At 48.1% G+C, this 20,334-nt stretch overlaps 1 protein-coding gene across 26 annotated transcripts in view; it reads left to right on the top strand.

The window, feature by feature from the left end:
- LOC127000835 (uncharacterized) overlaps positions 1-20,334 on the top strand; it is a 163,836-nt gene that overhangs the window by 57,604 nt on the left and 85,898 nt on the right. For 20 of the 26 annotated variants that reach the window (XR_007754545.1, XR_007754546.1, XR_007754547.1 and 17 more), the window contains 7 exons: positions 545-616; positions 2,705-2,860; positions 3,777-3,951; positions 7,314-7,547; positions 14,504-14,722; positions 14,989-15,399; positions 18,186-18,695. Coding sequence is in view for 23 of the 26 variants with exons in the window: in XM_050864899.1 (XP_050720856.1) it covers positions 545-616; positions 2,705-2,860; positions 3,777-3,951; positions 7,314-7,547; positions 14,504-14,722; positions 14,989-15,399; positions 18,186-18,695 (1,777 nt within the window). In the remaining 3 variants the exon portion in view is untranslated. The remainder of the gene's footprint in view (positions 1-544; positions 617-2,704; positions 2,861-3,776; positions 3,952-7,313; positions 7,548-14,503; positions 14,723-14,988; positions 15,400-18,185; positions 18,696-20,334) is intronic. The other 6 variants (XM_050864901.1, XM_050864907.1, XM_050864906.1 and 3 more) reach the window with 6 other exon arrangements.

Genomic DNA, 20,334 nt, shown 5'->3' on the forward strand with positions numbered 1-20,334 from the left:
TACCAAACACGACTTTCCTGACCTTTCCCTAACTCCTAACCTTCCCTAACCAATTCTAACATTGCCTAACCTTTCCTAAACTTTCCTAACCTCTTCTGACCCAACTTAACCTTCCCTAACCTCCAGTAACCCAGTCCTAACCTAACCTAACCTAACCTTTCCTAACCTTTCTCTAACGAGTCATTATCCCTTTCCTGACCTTTCCCTAACTCCTTACCTTCCCTAACCTTTCCTAAACTTTCCTAACCTCTTCTAACCTAACCTAACTTAACCTTCCCTAACCTCCAGTGACCCAGTCCTAACCTAACCTAACCTAACTTAACCTTCCCTAACCTCCAGTGACCCAGTCCTAACCTAACCTAACCTAACTTAACCTATCCTAACCTTTCACTATCTATTCATCATTCCTAAAACGCCTCTCTAACTTCAACCTAACCTAACCTAACCTAACCTTCCCTAACCCCCCAAACAACCCCCCTAACCAGCCTCTTTCCCCCCTAACCTTCCTAACTCTGGCCGTCTGTCGTTCTGTCCGCGGCGTCAGTTTGAGGATGTTTACGGCCTGGCTGACGCCCCACGAGCCCGGGGGGGCAGCTCGCTCGAGACGGTGCTTATTGTGAGTATGACGCCGCTGCTGCTGGTGACGATGGTGATGATGCTGGCGTGGGTGGGGAATGGGGGCGATGTTGTTGTTGTTGTTGCTGTTGTTTTGCCTCCCCCCTCCCTTTCCCTCCCTTTGATATTCTCCCTTCCCTTCCAGATTTGCCCTTTCTCCCTTTACTTACTAACTCCCTTTTTCCCTTTTTGCTACCTTCATCCTCCCTTAGTGTTGTTGCTGTTGTTTTGCCTCCCTTCCTCCCTCCCTTTCCCTCCCTTTGGTATTCTCCCTTCCCTTCTAGATTTGCCCTTTCTCCCTTTACTTACTAACTCCCTTTTTCCCTTTTTGCTACCTCTTTCATCCTCCCTTTTCTTGTTAGTGTTGTTGTTGCTGTTGTTTTGCCTCCCTCCCATTCTCTTTCCCTTCTGGTGTTCACTCCCTTTATCAGTGGTTCGCTATCCCTTTGTAACCCCTGTCATCTACCCCTGCCAGCTCTCCTCCCTGTATTCCCTTCCCTCTCCCTTTATGTCTCTCCCTTTAGTCTTTCTCTCCCTTAAATCCCTTCTCTTTCCCGTTCAGTGTTCATTCCCTTTGTACACGGTTCGCTCTCCCTTTGTCACCCTTGTCATCTACCCCTGTCAGCTCTCCTCCCTGTATTCCCTTCCCTCTCCCTTTATGTCTCTCCCTTTAGTCTTTCTCTCCCTTAAATCCCTTCTCTTTCCCGTTCAGTGTTCATTCCCTTTGTACACGGTTCGCTCTCCCTTTGTCACCCTTGTCATCTACCCCTGCCAGCTCTCCTCCCTTTATGGCCCTCCCTTTCCCTTATCGATGCTCTCCCTTCCCTTTGTCAGTGTCTCGGTAACCCTTTATTTATCCTATTACCCTTTGATTATCTTATTCCCTTTGTTTTCTCTCCCTTTGTATAAGTATATTGTTTACTTAATTACTTGTTACAATACCTGACTTACCTTACCTTACTTTTTGCCTTGTTTATTGTTTTTCTTGTTTATTTTATTTGTTTTATTGTTTGGTTGTTTTTTAATCTCTCGTTACTCTACCTTACTTACCTTACCTTACCTTTTGCCTTGTTTATTGTTTTCCTTGTTTTTTTATTTGTTTTGTTGTGTTTTATTTTACTTATATTCACTTGTTCTGAATTATTTTTTTTTTTTCACTTTCGTTTCCTTTTCATTTATCTTATTATTTATATTCTCCATGTTGTCCCTCCGTGCTCCATCCGTGTTGTTGTTGTTGTTGTTGTTGTTGTTGTTGTTGTCACTACTGCTGTTACTGCCGTTGTTGTTGTTGTCATTGTTGTTCTCGTCGAATCCTTCCAAATTCTTGTGTTACTTCTATTATTATTACTACTGCTACTACTACTGCTGCTAACACTTCCACTATATCTGCTGCTGCTACTACTGTTGCTACTATTACTGCTACTACTACTGCTACTACTGCTACTACTACTATTACTACTACGGCTACTATTACTACTACTACTACTACTATTACTACTACTGCTACTATTACTACTACTGCTACTATTATTACTACTATTACTACTACTGCTACTATTACTACTACTGCTACTATTATTACTACTATTACTACTACTACTATTACTACTACTGCTACTATTATTACTACTATTACTACTACTGCTACTATTACTACTACTGCTACTATTATTACTACTATTACTACTACTACTACTATTACTACTACTGCTACTATTATTACTACTATTACTACTACTACTACTATTACTACTTCTGCTACTATTATTACTGCTTCTAATACATACTCCCCTCCCCTTTCCATATCACTCCCACACCACCATTACCACCACCACCACCACCATACCACCGCCACCACCACATCTAAAACAATCACACACCTTGACAACAACCACCACCACCACACCCCAGCTACACTCAACACCATCACCGTCCTCTTGTTAACCACCACGTACACCACCACAACCACCACCCCACCACCACAACCACCACATCCCCAAACACAACCCTTCCCCCGACCACTACCACCCCCCAACCACCACTCCCCGACCTCCCCAACCACACGTAACCTTCCTTCGTCTCCCCGCAGCAAATGAAAGATGCTGCCGACAAGCGGCGAGAGTTGGAGCGGCAGCATGCCGAGGCGTTGGCGCAGCTTCGGGAGCAGCAGGCGGACCTGGCCGACTCCTCCCGGGTCACCGACAAGAACAGGAAGGCGTCCGTCGAGGTGGTGGAGGCCCTGCAGGTACGGACGCGGCAGGGGTGGATGGAGTCTACCCTATGTCTTTAGTCTCAATTTCTTTACTTTCTCTCTCTTTTGGTTTCTGTCTCTTTAGCATGTCTCTATACTCTTAGTCCGTCGAGGTGGTGGACGCCCTGCAGGTATGAACGCGGCAGGGTTGGATGGAGTTTACCGTTTGTCTCTCCCAATCTCTTTACCTTCTGTCTCTTAAGGTTTCTGTCTCTTTAGCTTCAGTCTTTATATACCCTTAGTCCGTCGAGGTGGTGGACGCCCTGTAGGTATGAACGCGACAGGGTTGGATGGAGTTTACCGTTTGTCTCTCCCAATCTCTTTACCTTTTGTCTCTTAAGGTTTCTGTCTCTTTAGCTTCAGTCTCTATACTCTTAGTCCGTCGAGGTGGTGGACGCCCTGCAGGTATGAACGCGGCAGGGTTGGATGGAGTTTACCGTTTGTCTCTTAGTCCCTATCTCTTTACCTTCTGTCTCTTTAGGGTTATGTCTCTTTAGCTTCAGTCTTTATATACCCTTAGTCCGTCGAGGTGGTGGACGCCCTGCAGGAATGAACGCGGCAGGGTTGGATGGAGTTTACCGTTTGTCTCTCCCAATCTCTTTACCTTTTGTCTCTTAAGGCTTCTGTATCTTTAGCGTCAGTCTCTATAACCTTAGTCCGTCGAGGTGGTGGACGCCCTGCAGGTATGAACGCGGCAGGGTTGGATGGAGTGTATCCTTATATTTTGCACAATTACACTTTTTATTTCAAGCGTCACCTCTTGATTCTACATCGTCTTTTTTTCCCCTCACTTTTCGCCCTTACCACTTATTCTTCCTCCTCTTCCTCCTCCTCTCGTCTAAACACAACTACAATGTTTTTTTAGCGCCATTTCTTGCTGTTCATTATATATTTTCCCTCGCCGCCACAGTCAAAGATCCGTGAGCTGGAGAAGAAGGCGGAAGTACAAAACCTTCGCCACGAGGAGCTGCTGCTGGAGATGCAGAGCTTGAAGAAGGCCCAAGGCTCACCCAAGAACTCATGGTCACGCTCGGGCTCCCTCAGCGCCGACCTACAGAGCCCAGACTCCGGGGACATCACTCCGGGTAAGTCGGCGAGTGTGTTCTCTCTGTTAGCTTTGTCCCTTCTCCCCCTTGTGGTCTCTTCCCATGGTATTGCCTGAGTCTCCCTTTCAGTGGTCCCGTTTTCTCTTATAATGGTGGAGGGTGTATTTCTATGTGTGTGTGTGTGTGTGTGTGTGTGTGTGTGTGTGTGTGTGTGTGTGTGTGTGTGTGTGTGTGTGTGTGTGTGTGTTTTAATGAAGGTATATCTTAGTGGAATGCTTTTGTGTGTTTGTGTGTACGTGTTTATGAAAGGAGTTTGTGTGTGTGTGTGTGTGTGTGTGTGTGTGTGTGTGTGTGTGTGTGTGTGTGTGTGTGTGTGTGTGTCACTACTAATACAACTCATGCTGTATATAACTGTCTGTATATAATATGTGTCTGTCAGCCCACCAGCCACCCTCCAATATTTCTCTTTATCAAGTCTGAGCTAACAAGAGCACTATTTAGCACCATTACTCACTATTACTGCTATTAATACCACCCTTCCTATTGATACTATTACTACTATGGTCCATGTCTCCACTAATATGACGGGAATACACTGTAAGCTTCGCTGCACTAAATGTTTCGTTTTCCCCCAGTTCGCCCTAAAATGTTTGAAGAGCGTCACGTTTTCTTCCTTGTCCACCAGTCGGTTTCCATTCTCCCCTGCATAGAGTTGTCTTCTTGTATTGTTTTGCTTTACGTTTTCCATCCATGCTTCCTTGTCTTCCCTCCCTCTCTCGTATTGTTTTTATTAGAGGAAAGTGTTGTTCTATCTATATATCTATCTATCTTTTTCTTTTTCAGTCTTTTTCTGTCTCTCTCCTGAATGGTATGTGTCTGTATGAGTGTATGGATGTTGCCCTCTTAAATTATCTCCATGTCTGTTTTTTTTCTCTTGTCTTTCCCCCTTCCCTTGTCCCTTCCTTCCTTCCTTCCTTCCTTCCTTTCTTTCTTTCTTCCTCTCTTCCTTCCTTCCTTCCTTCTTTCGTTTATATGTTCTCTTCTTCCTCTTTGCATTTCTCTTTCTTCTCTTCCTCCTCCTCCTCCTCCTCCTCCTCCTCCTCCTCCTCCCTCTTTCCTTTCTGTTCCCTTCCTAACTTTCATCCCATCTTCCTCTCCTCCTCCTCCTCTTCCTTTATCTCCTCTTCCCCCTGTTTGTTCCCCATTACTCCACCATGACTCCTTTCCTCCTCCTCCTCCTCCTCCTCCTCCTTCTCCTTTACCGTCTCTTCCTCTTAACCCCTTGTCTTCCTCCTCCTCCTTTCCTTTTTATCCCTGTCCTACATTACACCGTTCCTCCTTTTCTTCTCCTCTCCCTTCTCTTCTTCATCCTTTCCTATCTCCTGTACCGTCCCTATTACTCCTCCTCCTCCTCCTGCTCCTCCTCCTCTTCACCATTTTTCTATCTATCCTCCATTACACCGTCCCTCCTACTCTTTACTTCCTCCTCCTCCTCTTCCTCCTCCTCGTCCCCCTCCTCCTCCTCCTGCAGCAGACATGTCCCTCTACAAACTGGCCTTACTCCGCTACACCTACATGCAGCAACAGAGTAACGTGGCCATTTCTTGCCTTCCTCCTTCACTCACTTCCTCAGCTTCGCGCCTCCTTAGCTACCCCGTTGGCAAGGCTGATGATACGTTTGTTGTGGCTGATGATGATGATGGCTGGCTGGCTGGCTGGCAATGGCGTGCGAATGCTTGTTGTGTTGATGTTTGGTCTTGCTGTAGTGTTTTTTTACGTGTGATTTTTGTTTTTTGAGTAAGCGTCCTGATCCCTGACCCCTCCCTGACCCCTTGTGACCCTTTCCTGACCCCTTCATGACCCTACCCCCCCCGTGACCCTGTGTTTAGTTAAATGTCACCCCGTCACCCTGGAGCTCCCCTGTACACGTCTGATTCCTTAAGAGTCTTACTTGTGGGTGTTTTTGTGACCAAGCATGCGAAGACGTCCAGGCTAGATTTCCATCCCCCAGAAAAAGTTAAGGAGAGGAATTAATGATAGTAAAGATAAAGGAGGGGAGTAGAAAGCTTATCTGTTTTGCAAGAAGTATTAAAAGCAGAGTGTTAAGAATAGATGGAAAATATTTGGTCTTGTCCAGGAAATATCAAAATCGACAAAAAAATTATAAGAAATACATAAAATTAGTTACCCCTCAAAAAGAAAATTAAAAAAACATGATCTTGAAAATAAAAAAAATAAAGAAAATTGGTCTCTAAAATTCCCCCCCCCCCCCCCACACACACACAAAGAAAAAAGGACGGAAAAAATTGGTCAAGAAAAAAAAAAAAAGTAATACCACAATAAAATGAAATGTTGGTCCTAGTGGGCAAGAAGTAACAGTGGAGAAAAAAAATACCTGATCCGTCTTTGTGGAATTATGAAGAAAACGTTGCTCTCAAAATTATAAAAGAAAAAGCATCTTACAGGATTATAATTTCTTCTTTTGTTGTTGTTGTCATTCTTGTGGTTCTGGAGTGGCGAAAGTGGACTCTCCTTGCTTGGTCTGCCCTCCTCCTCCTCCTCCTCCTCCTCCTCCTCTGCATTCACGTCTTCCTCCCCACCGCTCCTCCTCCCGCTCATCCACTCCCGTCTTGTCCTTCTCCAGCTGCTAGTAAGCTCAGCCCCAGTCAGGAATCAGTAAGGCCCGATGCAGCCCCCCAGTAAGATTTTTGTGCAGCCCCCTCAGCCCCCCCCCCCCCCCCGTTAAGGTCCCAGTCAAGCCGTCTCAAGCCCTCCAGTCAAACCCTTAGTCTCCCCAGCCTTCCTGCCCCCTCCCACACCCCGCCCCCTTCCCCCGTTCCCTCACCCCCCTGCCCTATGCACCCCCGCACGCCCCAGCTCCGTGCCTGTATCACCCTTCGTGTCATGTGTTCGCCGCTTAGTCCCCCCTGCCACGCCCACACCAACGCCCACAGCTCCGCCACTGTCTCACGCCCTCAGCAGCATCAGGTGGTGGGCGGGTCGCTGGGCCGGCACGGGGGGCGCGGCGGCGGCTGCCTGCTGCTTCTCTGCTCCCCGCTTGGTGCTGACACTGCCGCTGCTGCTGCTGCTGCTGCTGACGCTGCTTGCTCCGCCGCCGACGCCGCCGCCGCCGCCGCTGCTTGCTTTTCGCTTTTTGAGGCTCGGAGTCCCTACACTGCCCCGCCCCGCCCGCCCCACCCCGCCCCGCCTCTGGCCTGAGCCCCGCATTGTCCCGTAAGAGGGCGCCACAACACGGGGACATGCCCCTGGAGTGCCTCGGGAGCGGGGCGGGGCGGTGCGTGGCGGGGCTGGGCGGGACCCCTGCACGTGCCCCTCGCTGGGCACCCCCACCGCCGCGCCGCGCCGCCTCCGCCGCCGCTCACCTCACCACTTTTTTACAGATTCGAGTCAAATTTTGTCGAACGGTAGCACCGCGGGGTCCACGCCCGTGCCGTACGCCGGGCTGGGCCTCAGCCTGCCGCACAGCCTGGACGTGCTGGGCCTGGCCGACCTGACCCACCCCCCCCTCTCCACGTCGCCGTACGCTGGCCAATCAGGTCAGGGCTGGCGCGGGGAGCGCGCTCATTGGGCGTCCTTCCGCTCGTCCCTCTCCCCTTCGAGGAGGCTGTACAAGAGTTAGTCGTGGACACGTTCAAACTAAGCACCCCTGCCGCAGGCTGACCCGGCCAGGCCCCTCTGGCCCCCCTTGGCCATGTCCGCCCCGCCCCGCCCCGCCTCGTCCCGCCTCGCTCCACCCCGTGGTGCACGCGGGGCTGGCGCCGCTCGGGGCCCCGCCCCTCACAGGCGTCTTGCACCGAGTCAGGTCACGCCGCGGCCTCCGTCCAGGCTGGAGGCGGCGCCGGCCCGCAGCTGCAGCGCCCCGCCCCGCACCGACCCGCCCTGACCTGTACCAACCAGGGCAGGTCAGGTCGGATCGGGTCGGGGCAGGGCGAGGCGGGGCGCGGCGGGGCGGGGCAGGGCAGGGCGGGCCCTGGGCCACGTTTTCACCCCTAGCTTAGCCCCCTAGCGCGGCGCAGCATGGCCCCCTAGCCTAGCCATCTTTTTTAATTAGTGTTTTGAGGAACTTTAGACTCGCCTCCCGGGGCCGCGAGGCGCGCAGAGCACACGCCCCGTCGGGGCTCAGGGCGGGAGGGGTCACTGGGTCACTGGGGGGCGGGCCCCTGGGGGCGGGGGACCCCCGGGGCCGCGCCGTCTGCTCCGCCGCCGCCAATAATCAATGGTTGTATTTCCTTCACGTTGTTTCATTTCGAGCCGCGCCGACCTTCGTTCATCCCGCGAGGCACAAGGCAGGGGGGAGGGGGGAGGGGCGCCGCCCCCGAAGGTTAGCTGTCCACCTTTATGCCCCCCTACCCTCCCCCCTGCCCTGCCCCCTACCCTCCCCCCTGCCCTGCCCCCTGCTCTATCCCCCTGCCCTGCCCCCTGCCCTCTCCCCCCATTCCTCCTCCCCCTCCCCCACCCCCTCCCTTTCACCCACACCACCATTTAGCGGCCCTCTGACATTTCTCTCTTATTCCCCCATCCTTCTCGCCCATTCTTGCCTTCTTTCCTCCTTTCTTTTGCTCTGTTTTCTCCTCTTTCCTGTGTTTTCCTTCCTTTTCTCTCCTGTCATCGTTCCTTTTCCATAACGCCCATTTCTCTGCCGCCGTCCTACTCTTCCTCCTCTGTTGCTTCCTCCTTTCGCTTTACTCCCACTGTTCTCTCCTCCCTTTCCTTTTTCTCCTTATAATTATTTCCATATCACTTTTACCATTACCTTTGTTTTATTTCCAGTATATTTTTCTTAACTCCTCTCTACTTCCTCTCCCTTTTTTCTCTCATATTTTTTCCTCGTCATTCACTTTTCAATTTCGTTTCATTTCCAATCTCTTCACTTTATTTGCTTCCTTCTTTCTTTCCCTCTCGTTCTGTGCCCTCCCTCCCCTCCTCCTGACAAAGGGCTACTCTACCCCCTCCCCCTTTATAGCTGCCGGCGGGGAAAGGGCAAGAAAGGTCAGGTTAGGAGCGAGGGAAGATTGTGTAGCTAAGGCCCGCATTCTCACATTTTTTTCAGCGCTCACAGCAACTATATCCCAAGGCCACAGAGGAGGTTAGTCGGGTTCTCATGAGTGGTTTTCTTCACATTCATGGTGCAAGATTCTAGACTTATGAAATACCCATAGACGTACTAATACAACCTCTACGAAAGCCTAATCAAACTCTCACTAGGCTCTTAAAACTACCCATGGAAAGACCCACAACAACCTCTACGAAAGCCTTGTCAAACTTTCACTAGGCTCATAAAACTACCCATGGAGAGACCCACAACAACCTCTACGAAAGCCTTGTCAAACTTTCACTATGCTCATAAAACTACCCATGGAGACCCCAACAACCTACAAAGAAAAAGCCTTCAAATCACCTCCTCAGCTCCTCATATCACTCTGGAAATACTAACACAACATCCTCTACGAAAGCCTTGTCAAACTTTCACTAGGCTCATAGAACTACCCATGGAAATACTAACACAACAACCTCTTCGAAAGTCTTGTCAAACTCTCACTAGGCTCATAAAACTACCCATGGAGAGACCCACAACAACCTCTACGAAAGCCTAACCAAACTATCACTAGGCTCATAAAACTACCCATGGAAATACTAACACAACAACCTCTACGAAAGTCTTGTCAAACTATCACTAGGCTCATAAAACTACCCATGGAAACACTAACACAACAACGTATACGAAAGCCTTACCAAATGTTTGAGTATTTCCAAAGGCTACAAAAAAGTTAAATCGGGTTCTCATTAGTTTTTTTACGTTCATGTTGCAGAAGCCTCGTCAAACTATCACTAGGCTCATAAAACTATACCCACGGCAATCTCTACGGAACCCTTATCACATGTTTCAGTATTTCCAAAAGCTACAAAGAAGATTAGTTGGGTTTTTATGAGTGTTTTTAACGTTCATGGTGCAGAAGCCTTGCCAAACCATCACTAGGCTCATAAAACTATCCATGGAGCTGCCCACCACCTATATGAATGCCAAAGTGGGTGTGTGAGCCGCGAAATGTTTGAGAATGCTTGCCTTAGCGAACGCCTGGAGGGGAAGGAAGGAGGGGTTCGGGAGGCGAGGGAGGGAGTGAAGGCAGAGTGTGAGGGGAGAGGGAGGAGTGAGAGGAAATGCGAGGGGCTGTTGATGAGGGAGAAGGAGAGGGGAGAGTGAGGGAAGGGAGGAAGGAGGAGGTGTGGTGTGCATGTTGCATGAGGATGAGATGAGGGACTTGCCGGCATGACTGACTGACTCACTGCAAGGGTTCATGACTCACTCGCCCACTCACTCACGGCTGTTCGCTGGGCTGTACCGACGCTTCCAAGGCCCGATTTCCACTTCTACGGCGGACCCAGGAGAGCCAAGTCGAGTCGCTTCACTATACTGACCTAAAATAAATCACCTACGTCTCTGCAGTTTTATTTTTATTAGGCGAATATGATAGAGAGGGAGGAGTGCGGACACCATAAGCTGCCTGTTCACTTTTATATACCTAAAATAATTGCATCTCAAAACATATAGGAAATTGATGTCTCGTAATTTTGTGTTTTATTAAAAAATAATACCGATGCGAGTATTTTTTTTTTTTAATATTCTTCTCTTCCCTCTGAGATCCCTGCCTCAATAACTCATTAGGGTGAGCTCAAGATACATTTGATACAGACTAAAGACCATGGTATCCTTTGACTGTATCTCATCCTGCCTACGACTTAAACGTTTTCAAGAGGCGTTTCGAGACGTCTAGGCACTTGACATTTTTTTTTACTGAACCTAGAGTCAGACTCGACCCTGCTCATCGCGTTGTCTATATAAGAGGCAACCCAGAGTGGAGGAGGCCAAGTGGACGCCCGCAGAGTTCGTGACGTTGGGTACGCAGGATGGGAAGGGGGCCCGCATGGAGACTTGCCAGGAGGGACCCCCGGACTTTGCGTCGTAGGGTGGGCGACGTGACGCGCCCCCATGTGTATTCCCCCATTGATTGATGACTGATTAGGGGCAGAGCGAAATTAGTGGGGACAGAAGTGTTTCAGCTACTTAATTTTGTGAGAAAACCTGTTTATCACACATTTATTCCTCTGGTATCGATCTTGGGGGTGAGTATATTCTGTCAATGTAGTGTCACGTGATATTCTCTCGTCTCAGTCCGTGCAGAGGTTTATGTAACTTATTATACTGAAACCACTCGCCTCGGCTCTCCGCCTCCCCCCGTGCTTCCCTCTGGCGGCGGACACGTTTAGAAGTGGAAAACATCACCTTGGATCGCCGCGCACAGACTGGCGAACACACACACTGTACCCGGGGATGCCTTGTGCCTGCACCTGACTCACACCACCTGCCCCGCCACCTGGCACACCCGCGCTGCAGGGTTATCGTACTCACAACACTGCATCCATCGGTTTCCAGACCCAGAACTCTCGTACCCGCAAAACTAACGATAGTCAAGTAAAGTTATTGTTAAGAGCGTTGAGTATTGGTGATTTAGCGATAGTTATGAGTCAGAAACCGGAAAATAACGATAGCCAATTTTACTTACGTGTTAAGACTGTTGATTGTTGATGTTTGGAGTGTTAGTTGTAAGTCAGAAACCATAAAGTAAAGTTATTGAATTAAAGTTATCGTTAAAACCGTTGATTGTTGTTGTTTTGGTGATAATTATGAGTCAGAAACCGCAAAAAATACCAATATTCCATTAAATCTATTGTTAAAACCGCTGATTATTAATATTTTTTTGCGATATTTATGAGTCAGAAACCGGAAAATAGCGATAGTCAATTAAAGTCAGTATTAGAACCGTGAATCATTGATGTTGTATTGCGAGAGTTTTGGGTCAGGACCGGAACATACAGTGTGCCATGACCCTGTGAGTACAATGACCTGGCAACGCTGTGTCCACCTGCCCCGTGACCTCCCCTGGCCGTGGCTCAGGCTCAAACAAAGTGGAGGACGTCTTGGGTCACGCTAGAGTCAAACCAGATTATCGAGGTCTATTTTGTGTTGGCTCCTGCAGGTCACTCCCTCCTCGCCGCGCTGCCACACTCTCCAACACCTTAGCTTCCTGTAGGTTTAATTGACCCTTTATTGTTTTTTTATTATGATTTTCATTTTTAACTGAATTTATTTAGTTTAATTGGTGTTTCTTCCGGTTTTATTGTCTTAGGATATAATTGTTCTGTATTAAATTCGGCATCATATGACCCAGCAATTGCGGCGCCAAGATTACCGCTCAAATAATCAGTTAATCAACCCAACACTTCCCTTGCCTTCCCTAACCTTACCTAACCTTTCTAACCTTTTCTTACTTCCCTAAGCCTCTCCCTAACCTTCCCGTCCCCCTAACAACCCTCCGAAACCTCCCCTACCCCTTAACAACCCTTCCTAACCCTTAACAACCCTTTCTTAACCTTTCGTTACCCAGTCTTTACCTAACCTAACCTAACCTATCCCATCCCCTAACAGCCCTTCCTAATCTTCCCTAACCTTTCGTAACACAATCTTAACGTAACCTAACCTAACCTAACCTAACCTATCCCCCTAACAACCTTTCATAACCTTTCCTACCCTTTCGTAACCCAGTCTTAACCTAACCTAACCTAACCTATCCTATCCCCTTAACATCCCTTCATAACCTTTCCTCCCCTTTCGTAACCTAACCTAACCTAACCTATCCTATCCCCTTAACATCCCTTCATAACCTTTCCTCCCCTTTCGTAACCTAACCTAACCTAACCTATCCTATCCCCTTAACATCCCTTCATAACCTTTCCTACCCTTTCGTAACCTAACCTAACCTAACCTAACAACCTTTCCTAATTTTTCCTAACCTTTCGTACCCCAGTCTTATCCTAACCTAACCTAACCTATCCTCTTAAAAACCCTTCCTAACCTTCCCTAACTTATCGAAACCCAGTCTTAACCTTACCTAACCTCCTCTCGTGTGTTGCCTATAGCTAACATATGAGAGGAAGAGAGAGATGTTGGAAAGGACCCGCATAATCCAACGCCAAAACAGTCTCGACAATCTGGTTTTACGCTAACACTGCATCGTCGCATTATATAAAAAAAAAAGTTCTTGTATATATATATATAAGAAAAAAACTCATCACTTGCTTGGGTCACTTTACTTTCTTGTTTCTTAATACTAGTCATGCTCTCTCTCTCGCTCTCGCTCTACATTTTTTAGCATTTTAATCTGACTCTTGGATTGATCGAACTCTGCACATGACAAAATTTATATGATAGTTTGATTTTTTGCCATCTTAGACCTTAAGGTTGTAGTGTTTTACGGCTAGTTAGTGATCCTGTAGTTAGTGACGTAGGTTATTTTTTATCTAGTTTTATTTAGGGCATGTTAGTGAGTGGCAGGAAGTGAAGTGAAGTGAGGAAGATAACAAGAAGAAAGAGGCTAGCTGTTACCATATCCTAGGTCACTGTGTCCAAGCTCTGTGTCATTAGGTCAATAAGCCAAATTGTGATAGTTTTCCGTATGACCCCAAAATCTCAGTCATATGAACACTTGTGATAAAAAGGTCAGTTGTTAGCACTCACAAACATTAACTATACATGCAGCTTTTCTTATGACCCCAAAATCTCAGTCATACGAACACTTGTGATAAAAAGGTCAGTTATCACGTATCATTCACAAACATTAACTATACATGCAACTTTTCTTATGACCCCGAAATCTCAGTCATACGAACACTTGTGATAAAAAGGTCAGTTATTAGCACTCACAAACATTAACTATACATGCAGCTTTTCTTATGACCCCAAAATCTCAGTCATACCAACACTTGTGATAAAAAGGTCAGTTATCACGTATCATTCACAAACATTAACTATACATGCAGTTTTACTTATGACCCCAAAATCTCAGTCATAAGAGCACTTGTGATAAAAGGTCAGTTATTAGCTCTCCCAATCATTAACTATACATGCAGCTATCCTTATAATCCCAAAGTCTCTTAATGCCAGTCAATGGTGATAAAAAGGTCAGTTATTAGCATTCACAATCATTAACTATACATGCAGTTTTCCTTATAATCCCAGTGTCTCTTAATGCCAGTCAATGGTGATAAAAAGGTCAGTTATTAGCATTCACAATCATTAACTACATTTGCAGGTTTCCTTATCATCCCAGAAATCAGTTCAGTAACATCAGCATTTGTAATAAAGAAGTCAGTTATTTTCATTCACTGAGTCAATATTCTTAACTTATACCCTCCCTTATGATCCCAAAGACTCACGTAATGAAGAAGTCAGTTATTAGCATTCACAATTAAGTCATCAAGTCAGTCCAGGTTTACTAATGGCCACAGAATGAGTGTAGAGGTCGTCAGCACCTGTAATTGCCCGCCTGTCTTGTTTCCAGCAGTGATTTTGAGACGAGGGTGAGGCCACGTAGGTATAGGGTTCCTTGGGGCAGCTGTGGCGAGGATGTGTAGGCCCTTGTAGGTAGCCAGGAGTGTGTAGCTTGTGTAGCGTGTAGCGGGGCTCGGTGGTGGTGGCGGTGGTGCTAACAGTCTCCTTCACCCGTCACACCAGGCCTCAACTCCCTCAACTCCATCTCGTCGGGCGTGTACACCAACACCACGGGCGGCTCCAGCTTCATCACGGGCTCCAGCGGCTTCACGGGGAGCTCGCCGCTGCCGGGCACGGGCGGCGGCACGGAGAACGCCTCGTCGGAGATCGACCGCATCATGGCGAAGATCGAGCAGGACAACAAGATCCTCGCGGAGCTGGACAAGTCACGCTCCACGCTAGGTAAGGTGGCGGCCTCGGGGGGGCGGCGGCCGGGTGCATGAGGGGGCCATGAGGGGGACACTGTTGGCTTGTTGGCTTCTCCTGGAACTAAACCTGTTTAAGCTTTGTTGGCCTGATAAAAGATGGTGATTTCTTGTGTCACTGTGAGCTGTGCCCCTTTTCAAAGCTCTCCTTGAAGGCTGAGGGACTCTCGGAGCTTATGTCACGAGAGAGCCCGGGGACTAGCGGACCAGGTACTGCCCTCACCTGCCCGCGCGTGCCTCCAGGTCCCCACCTTGGGAAGCACGTGCACTTCCTGGACGGCCGGGCCCACGGCGCGCACGTGGCTGGTGCCCTTGCTGGAGGCGGGGCGGGGCGCAGCCAGGGCCACCACGGGGCGGGCCACGCCCCTGCCTCTGGTCACCACAAGCAGCAGGGCCACAGGCAGGGGTCGGCCCGGCCTCATGGCGGCCCGGGCTCCCAGCAGCAGCCCCTCCCCCAGCACCACCACCACCACCACCACCACCGCCCAGGCGCGCCCCAGATGACGCCCCAGCAGCGGGTCCTCCCCCAGCAGCCGCCGCAGCACCATCAGCGCGGCGTCGGGGGCGTCACCTCGTCCTCCTCGTCCGCCATGTCCCGTATCAAAAATTTTCTGACGGTTCCGAAGCCCCAGTTTGGCCGGCCGGTGCTGAACAGTAAGTGGCGGCGCTGTGCCGTGTTGCTCCTCTAGCTGCTGTGGTAGCTCAGAGTGGCCGAGGCTCCCTCTCTCCCTGTGGGGCGCTTGTGTAGTCGTGGTCGAGGGGCGGCCCGCTCCTGCACCCTCCTCCTCCCCCTCGTAGTAGGTTGGGTTCGTAAATACAACAGCACCGTAAGAGTGACCGCCAGCCTCTCCCTGCTCCCTGCTCCCTGCTGTAACACCCTGACTGCTGCTGCTGCTGTACTGCTGCTGCTGTTGCCGCTGCCGTGCTCCTGTGCTGCCGCGCCTGTCTGCCGCCCGCCGCGCAGCCCCCGCGTTGCAGCGGCCCAAGGCAAACAAACATACAGACAAAGCAAACAGTAACAGCGGTGGTCTGCCAAGCGATGATTTGAGTCACTCCCAAAAGCCTAAACTTGACCAAACCAAAAGCCAAAAGAGAGACCCTGAGTGAGTCACAGCCCGAGGAGAAGCAGTTCCCGGTTATGGCGTTGTTGCTTTACAAACCCGCAGTACTCTACATAAACCATACATCATATTAGCGTAGTGTGTACAGTGTATACTAAACCCGCGCTGGGGCCTCGGGGGGTGCGTGCGTGCGTGCGTGCGTGCGTGCGTGTGTGCACCCCGCGCACCACCACCACCACCACCACCGCCGCCACCTCAACTTTTGCCCGAGTAACACAAGTTGATTTTCCTGCCAGTACTCAGTTTTTTTTTACCCCTCGTCTGCACTTTTCATTTTTCACTGTCACTGTTTTCCTCTGAGAGCCGCAGGGATGTGAGAACCATTTTAGCCTTCCCTCCTCCTAACATCACTTTTCCGGCACTTTTGAGCCTCGCGTGAAGCAGCTTTTGGGTTTTTGACATAACGTAGGAATGGCATCAAGTTTTTCCCCTTCCTTGTTTTTCTTCCTCTTCCTGTTCCAGTATTTTTCTTAGTCCCGCTAGTGAAGTATTTAGAAGACTTTGTTGATGGCTTGCTGCTCGCCGCTCGCCCGCCACTCCTCTTGGTCTTGTCGAAGCCTGTGTAGAGTTGTCATGGTGTTGTTATTATTGTTATCATTATTATTATTATCATTATTATTATCGTTATTATTATTGTTATTATTGGATTTTTTTCTTTTAAGCAAACTAAACGTCCATCTAAGTAATCAAAGTGCCCGCGGCTGCTCTTCTAAACACGTTAATAATTCGTAGTTGTCTTGAGATTCTTAATTTTTCCTGTCCTGAATTCGGTAACTTGTGTACAGAATTTAACCTTTACTTTCATGACTTCAATCGCTATTATTATTGTTATTATTACTGCTACTCTATTATTTTTATTGTTGAAATGGTCTTTTTTATTAGTATTATCATTTTTCGGTTGTGTTCTTTCTTGAAGGGATTGTAAAGTAAAGGTTTTTTTTGTTAACAGATTGTAAAGTTGTTTTCTTCGTTAAGGATTTGTTGGTGTTTTTTTTCTTTAAGGGGTTGTATTATTTCCTTTCCTTTTTATTATTTTATCATTATTATCATCATAATTTTTTTATCTATTATCTTTATGGTATTGTTCATTTTTCAGTTGTTTTTGTCTTTAACGAATTGTAAAAAAAATTTCGTTAAAGGATTGTAGAGTTGTTTTCTTTCTTTAAGGGATCGTAAAGTTGTTGTTTTCTTTCTTTAAGGGATCGTTAAGTTGCTGCTTTTCGTTAAGGGTTGTAAAGTTTCTGTTTACTTTCCTTAAGGGACTGTACAGCTTCCTTTCCCCTCCGTGGTCTTGCAAGACGTGAGCGCCGCGGGGCCGCCTCTGGGCATGCGTCGCTGTCCTGTACGCCCGTCATAGCTGTGCATGGCGCTGTGCATGGGAATGTTCTTTAAGCTAGTGCCGCCGTCCTCCCAGTCTCCCAGTCGGCTAGAGCACCTCAGTCCACCATCATGACATTATAGGCTCAGTCTGCCCCCAGGGGCCTCAGTCTTGACACCGCGCGGGGATAGAGTTTCGGGGTAGACTGACGGATTAGTTGAGGCCGGAGTCGTAGCATACGAGAGCTTGATCACCTTCCTCGCAGGCGTCATGCTGTTACCAAAAGACCCGCGTGGAGTTAAAGTTGCGGTTGATGCAAGAGTGTTTTTGTGTGTTCGAGGAATGGCCATGATCTCGAAGAAGGACCTCGAGCACACAAAAAGCACTGTTGTATTAATATCAATCTGAACCCCGCCCGGCTGTTTTGGTAACAGCGTGGCGCCTGTGATGCAGGTGGCCAGACTCTCCTGCTCTGTGGCTCGGGGTGAGGGTGATGAATCTCTCTACAGCTCTGTTCGCCAGCCTGGATCTGTGCCGCAGGGAAATCATTGTTCTAGCGACGTTCAGCTGCCCGGCCCGCACACATTCTGACTCATGCAGACGATAAAGCCGATTCATTTTTTTTAACAAAAGTCACCAATAGGCGTTTTTTCCACCGATGAGCCGCATCCTTTGCCGTGGAAGTACTGATAAGATTTATCACTCAATCGTTTAGTGTAAAATCCCCGCACGGTTTTACACCCAGTGTAAATGCCCTTAGCAATACTTAACACTACGTGGTTTTTACCTTTATACTCTTGTGATTCACTCTTTGCCCTAGAAACTAATCCTAAAACCCTTTGCAAGATAACACGGTCCCAATTAGTAGGAAATCTTACCGTGGAACCGCGCGGTCCAGGATCCAGGTTGGCGGCATGGCCGGGGTGTTAGGCCTTGTGTGGGGCCGTAGCGGGGGGGTGGCGGGCCTAGGGGCGTTGACAGGCCCGTGTATCTCCCAACAGGGCTGTCCTCCTCCACCTCCTCCTCCTCCGGCGTGGCCTCCCTCAAGACCAGCGACGCCTTCTCCTCCTTCGGGCTGTCCGGCCTCACACCCTCGTCGCTGATGGGCGGGCTGGGTGGCGCCACCACCACCACCGTCACTGCCCTCGACCTTTCTAATCCCATCGTGAACCCGCTCGGCCACAACCCCGCCTTCTCCAACAACCCGCTGAGCTTCGTGGACCAGTCCCTCGCCCACCTGGACCCCGCGGGACTCAGCTTCCCGCCCCACGCCACCTCAGGGCTCGGACTCAACTCCCTCGCCTCCCTCAACCTCTTCAGCGGCGCCTCCACCACGGCGGGCCTTAACCTCGCCGGCACCAACCCCCTCAGCTCCGTCACCCTCCCGACGTCTCTGGGCCTGATGGGCGGCTCCGGGCTTCTCGGCGGCGGCGGCGGCATCAGCAACCCTGTCTTCCCCTCCGTCAACCACCCGCTGCCCACCATCATCACCACCAGTTATGATAAAGACGGTATAATTGATGTGCCCTCCCCCGCCCACGCCCACGCCCTCTCCTCGCCCTCTTCCTCTTCCCTCCTATCTATCATTTTTCCTCTCCCAGCACCTTTTTTTTATTTTCTTATTTTCCATCTGTTTCCATCCTCTCCCTCTCCTCTTCTTCCTCTTCCTGTGTCCTCCTATCTATCATCTCTCTCTCTCTCTCTCTCTCTCTCTCTCTCTCTCTCTCTCTCTCTCTCTCTCTCTCTCTCTCTCTCTCTCTCTCTCTCTCTCTCTCTCTCTCTCTCTCTCTCTCTCTCTCTCTCTCTTTGATCCTCTGTTTTTTATCTCCTTCCTCCTCCTCCTCCTCCTCCTCCTCCTCCTCCTCCTCCTCCTTTTCCTCCAAGTGAAGCATGTTTCCTCCACTCCCTCCCTCTCCAATCCTCCCTCACAGCATGATTTCCCTCCCCATCCATCCTCCTCCTCCTCCTCCTCCTCCTCCCAGTCTCCCTTATGTAAATAGAATACAGTAGATTGCAATGTGTCATTTTTGTAGTTGTTTAATTATTGCAGTATTCATTTTTTTGTAGATATTTGGTGTATTTTTTTTGTATCGCTTCTGTTGTTGATGTGCTCGTAATAAAGTCGACCTTTTAACCGCTGCTGCTGTAGTGATTTTATTCTTTGTTTTTTTATGCATTGGTGTTGTAATTGAACTTATTTTTGTACCTTCTTTTTTAATTTTAATCGCGTGAGTTTTTTTTCTTATATTATGTGATGCGTTTCTCTCTCTCTCTCTCTCTCTCTCTCTCTCTCTCTCTCTCTCTCTCTCTCTCTCTCTCTCTCTCTCTCTCTCTCTCTCTCTCTCTCTCTCTCTCTCTCTCTCTCTCTCTCTCTCTCTCTCTCTCTCTCTCTCTCTCTCTCTCTCTCTCTTTATTGTATCGCGTTCCATCATCACATTTTTTTCCGTCAATATATTTTACGCGAGCGGATTATTATTACTTTTTTTTTTTCAGTTTCGATTCGTGGATTATTTTATACGATGGATTTTATATTGCGTCTTAAATTAATCGGTTTTCTTCCTTGTTTCGTCTGATTTTTCTTTATTTCTTAACTGGAAAAATAGAGTAAGTATTATCATTTTATTAACACTATTTATATTTCACTGTCATTTTCTTTTCCATTTTATATAACCTCCAAAAATTTACGTGTTTTTGTCTGACTTTTTTTCTAATTTCAAACCTTCTATACTTATTAATTTATTTTTACCGCATTTTCTCTCTTCCAGTTTGTATGATATTTGAATTTTGTTTTTTGTCTAACTTTTTATTAATTTCTTAACTCGAAAACTCTGGTACATTATTATTACTTATTTTACTGCTTATTTTTCTCTCCCAATTCATATGATATTTAAAATTGATAACTTCTACTTTTATTTAGATATTTCCTGCATGTTGTGTCGTGCTTGGTATTATTGCTAATGCTTATAATTATTATCTTGATACATATTCGCTAATGTTTATAATTATTGTCTGGATATATATACTCTAGTGATTATAATGATATTCTTAATGACTATATAAACACTAATGCTTATAATTCATTTTCTTATTGAATATATATAGGCATTTCTAGCTGAGTGATTATGTATGACCATTGTAATTATCTGAGGA

Source organism: Eriocheir sinensis, chromosome 19, assembly GCF_024679095.1.
Source record: "Eriocheir sinensis breed Jianghai 21 chromosome 19, ASM2467909v1, whole genome shotgun sequence".
Lineage (NCBI taxonomy): Eukaryota > Metazoa > Arthropoda > Malacostraca > Decapoda > Varunidae > Eriocheir > Eriocheir sinensis.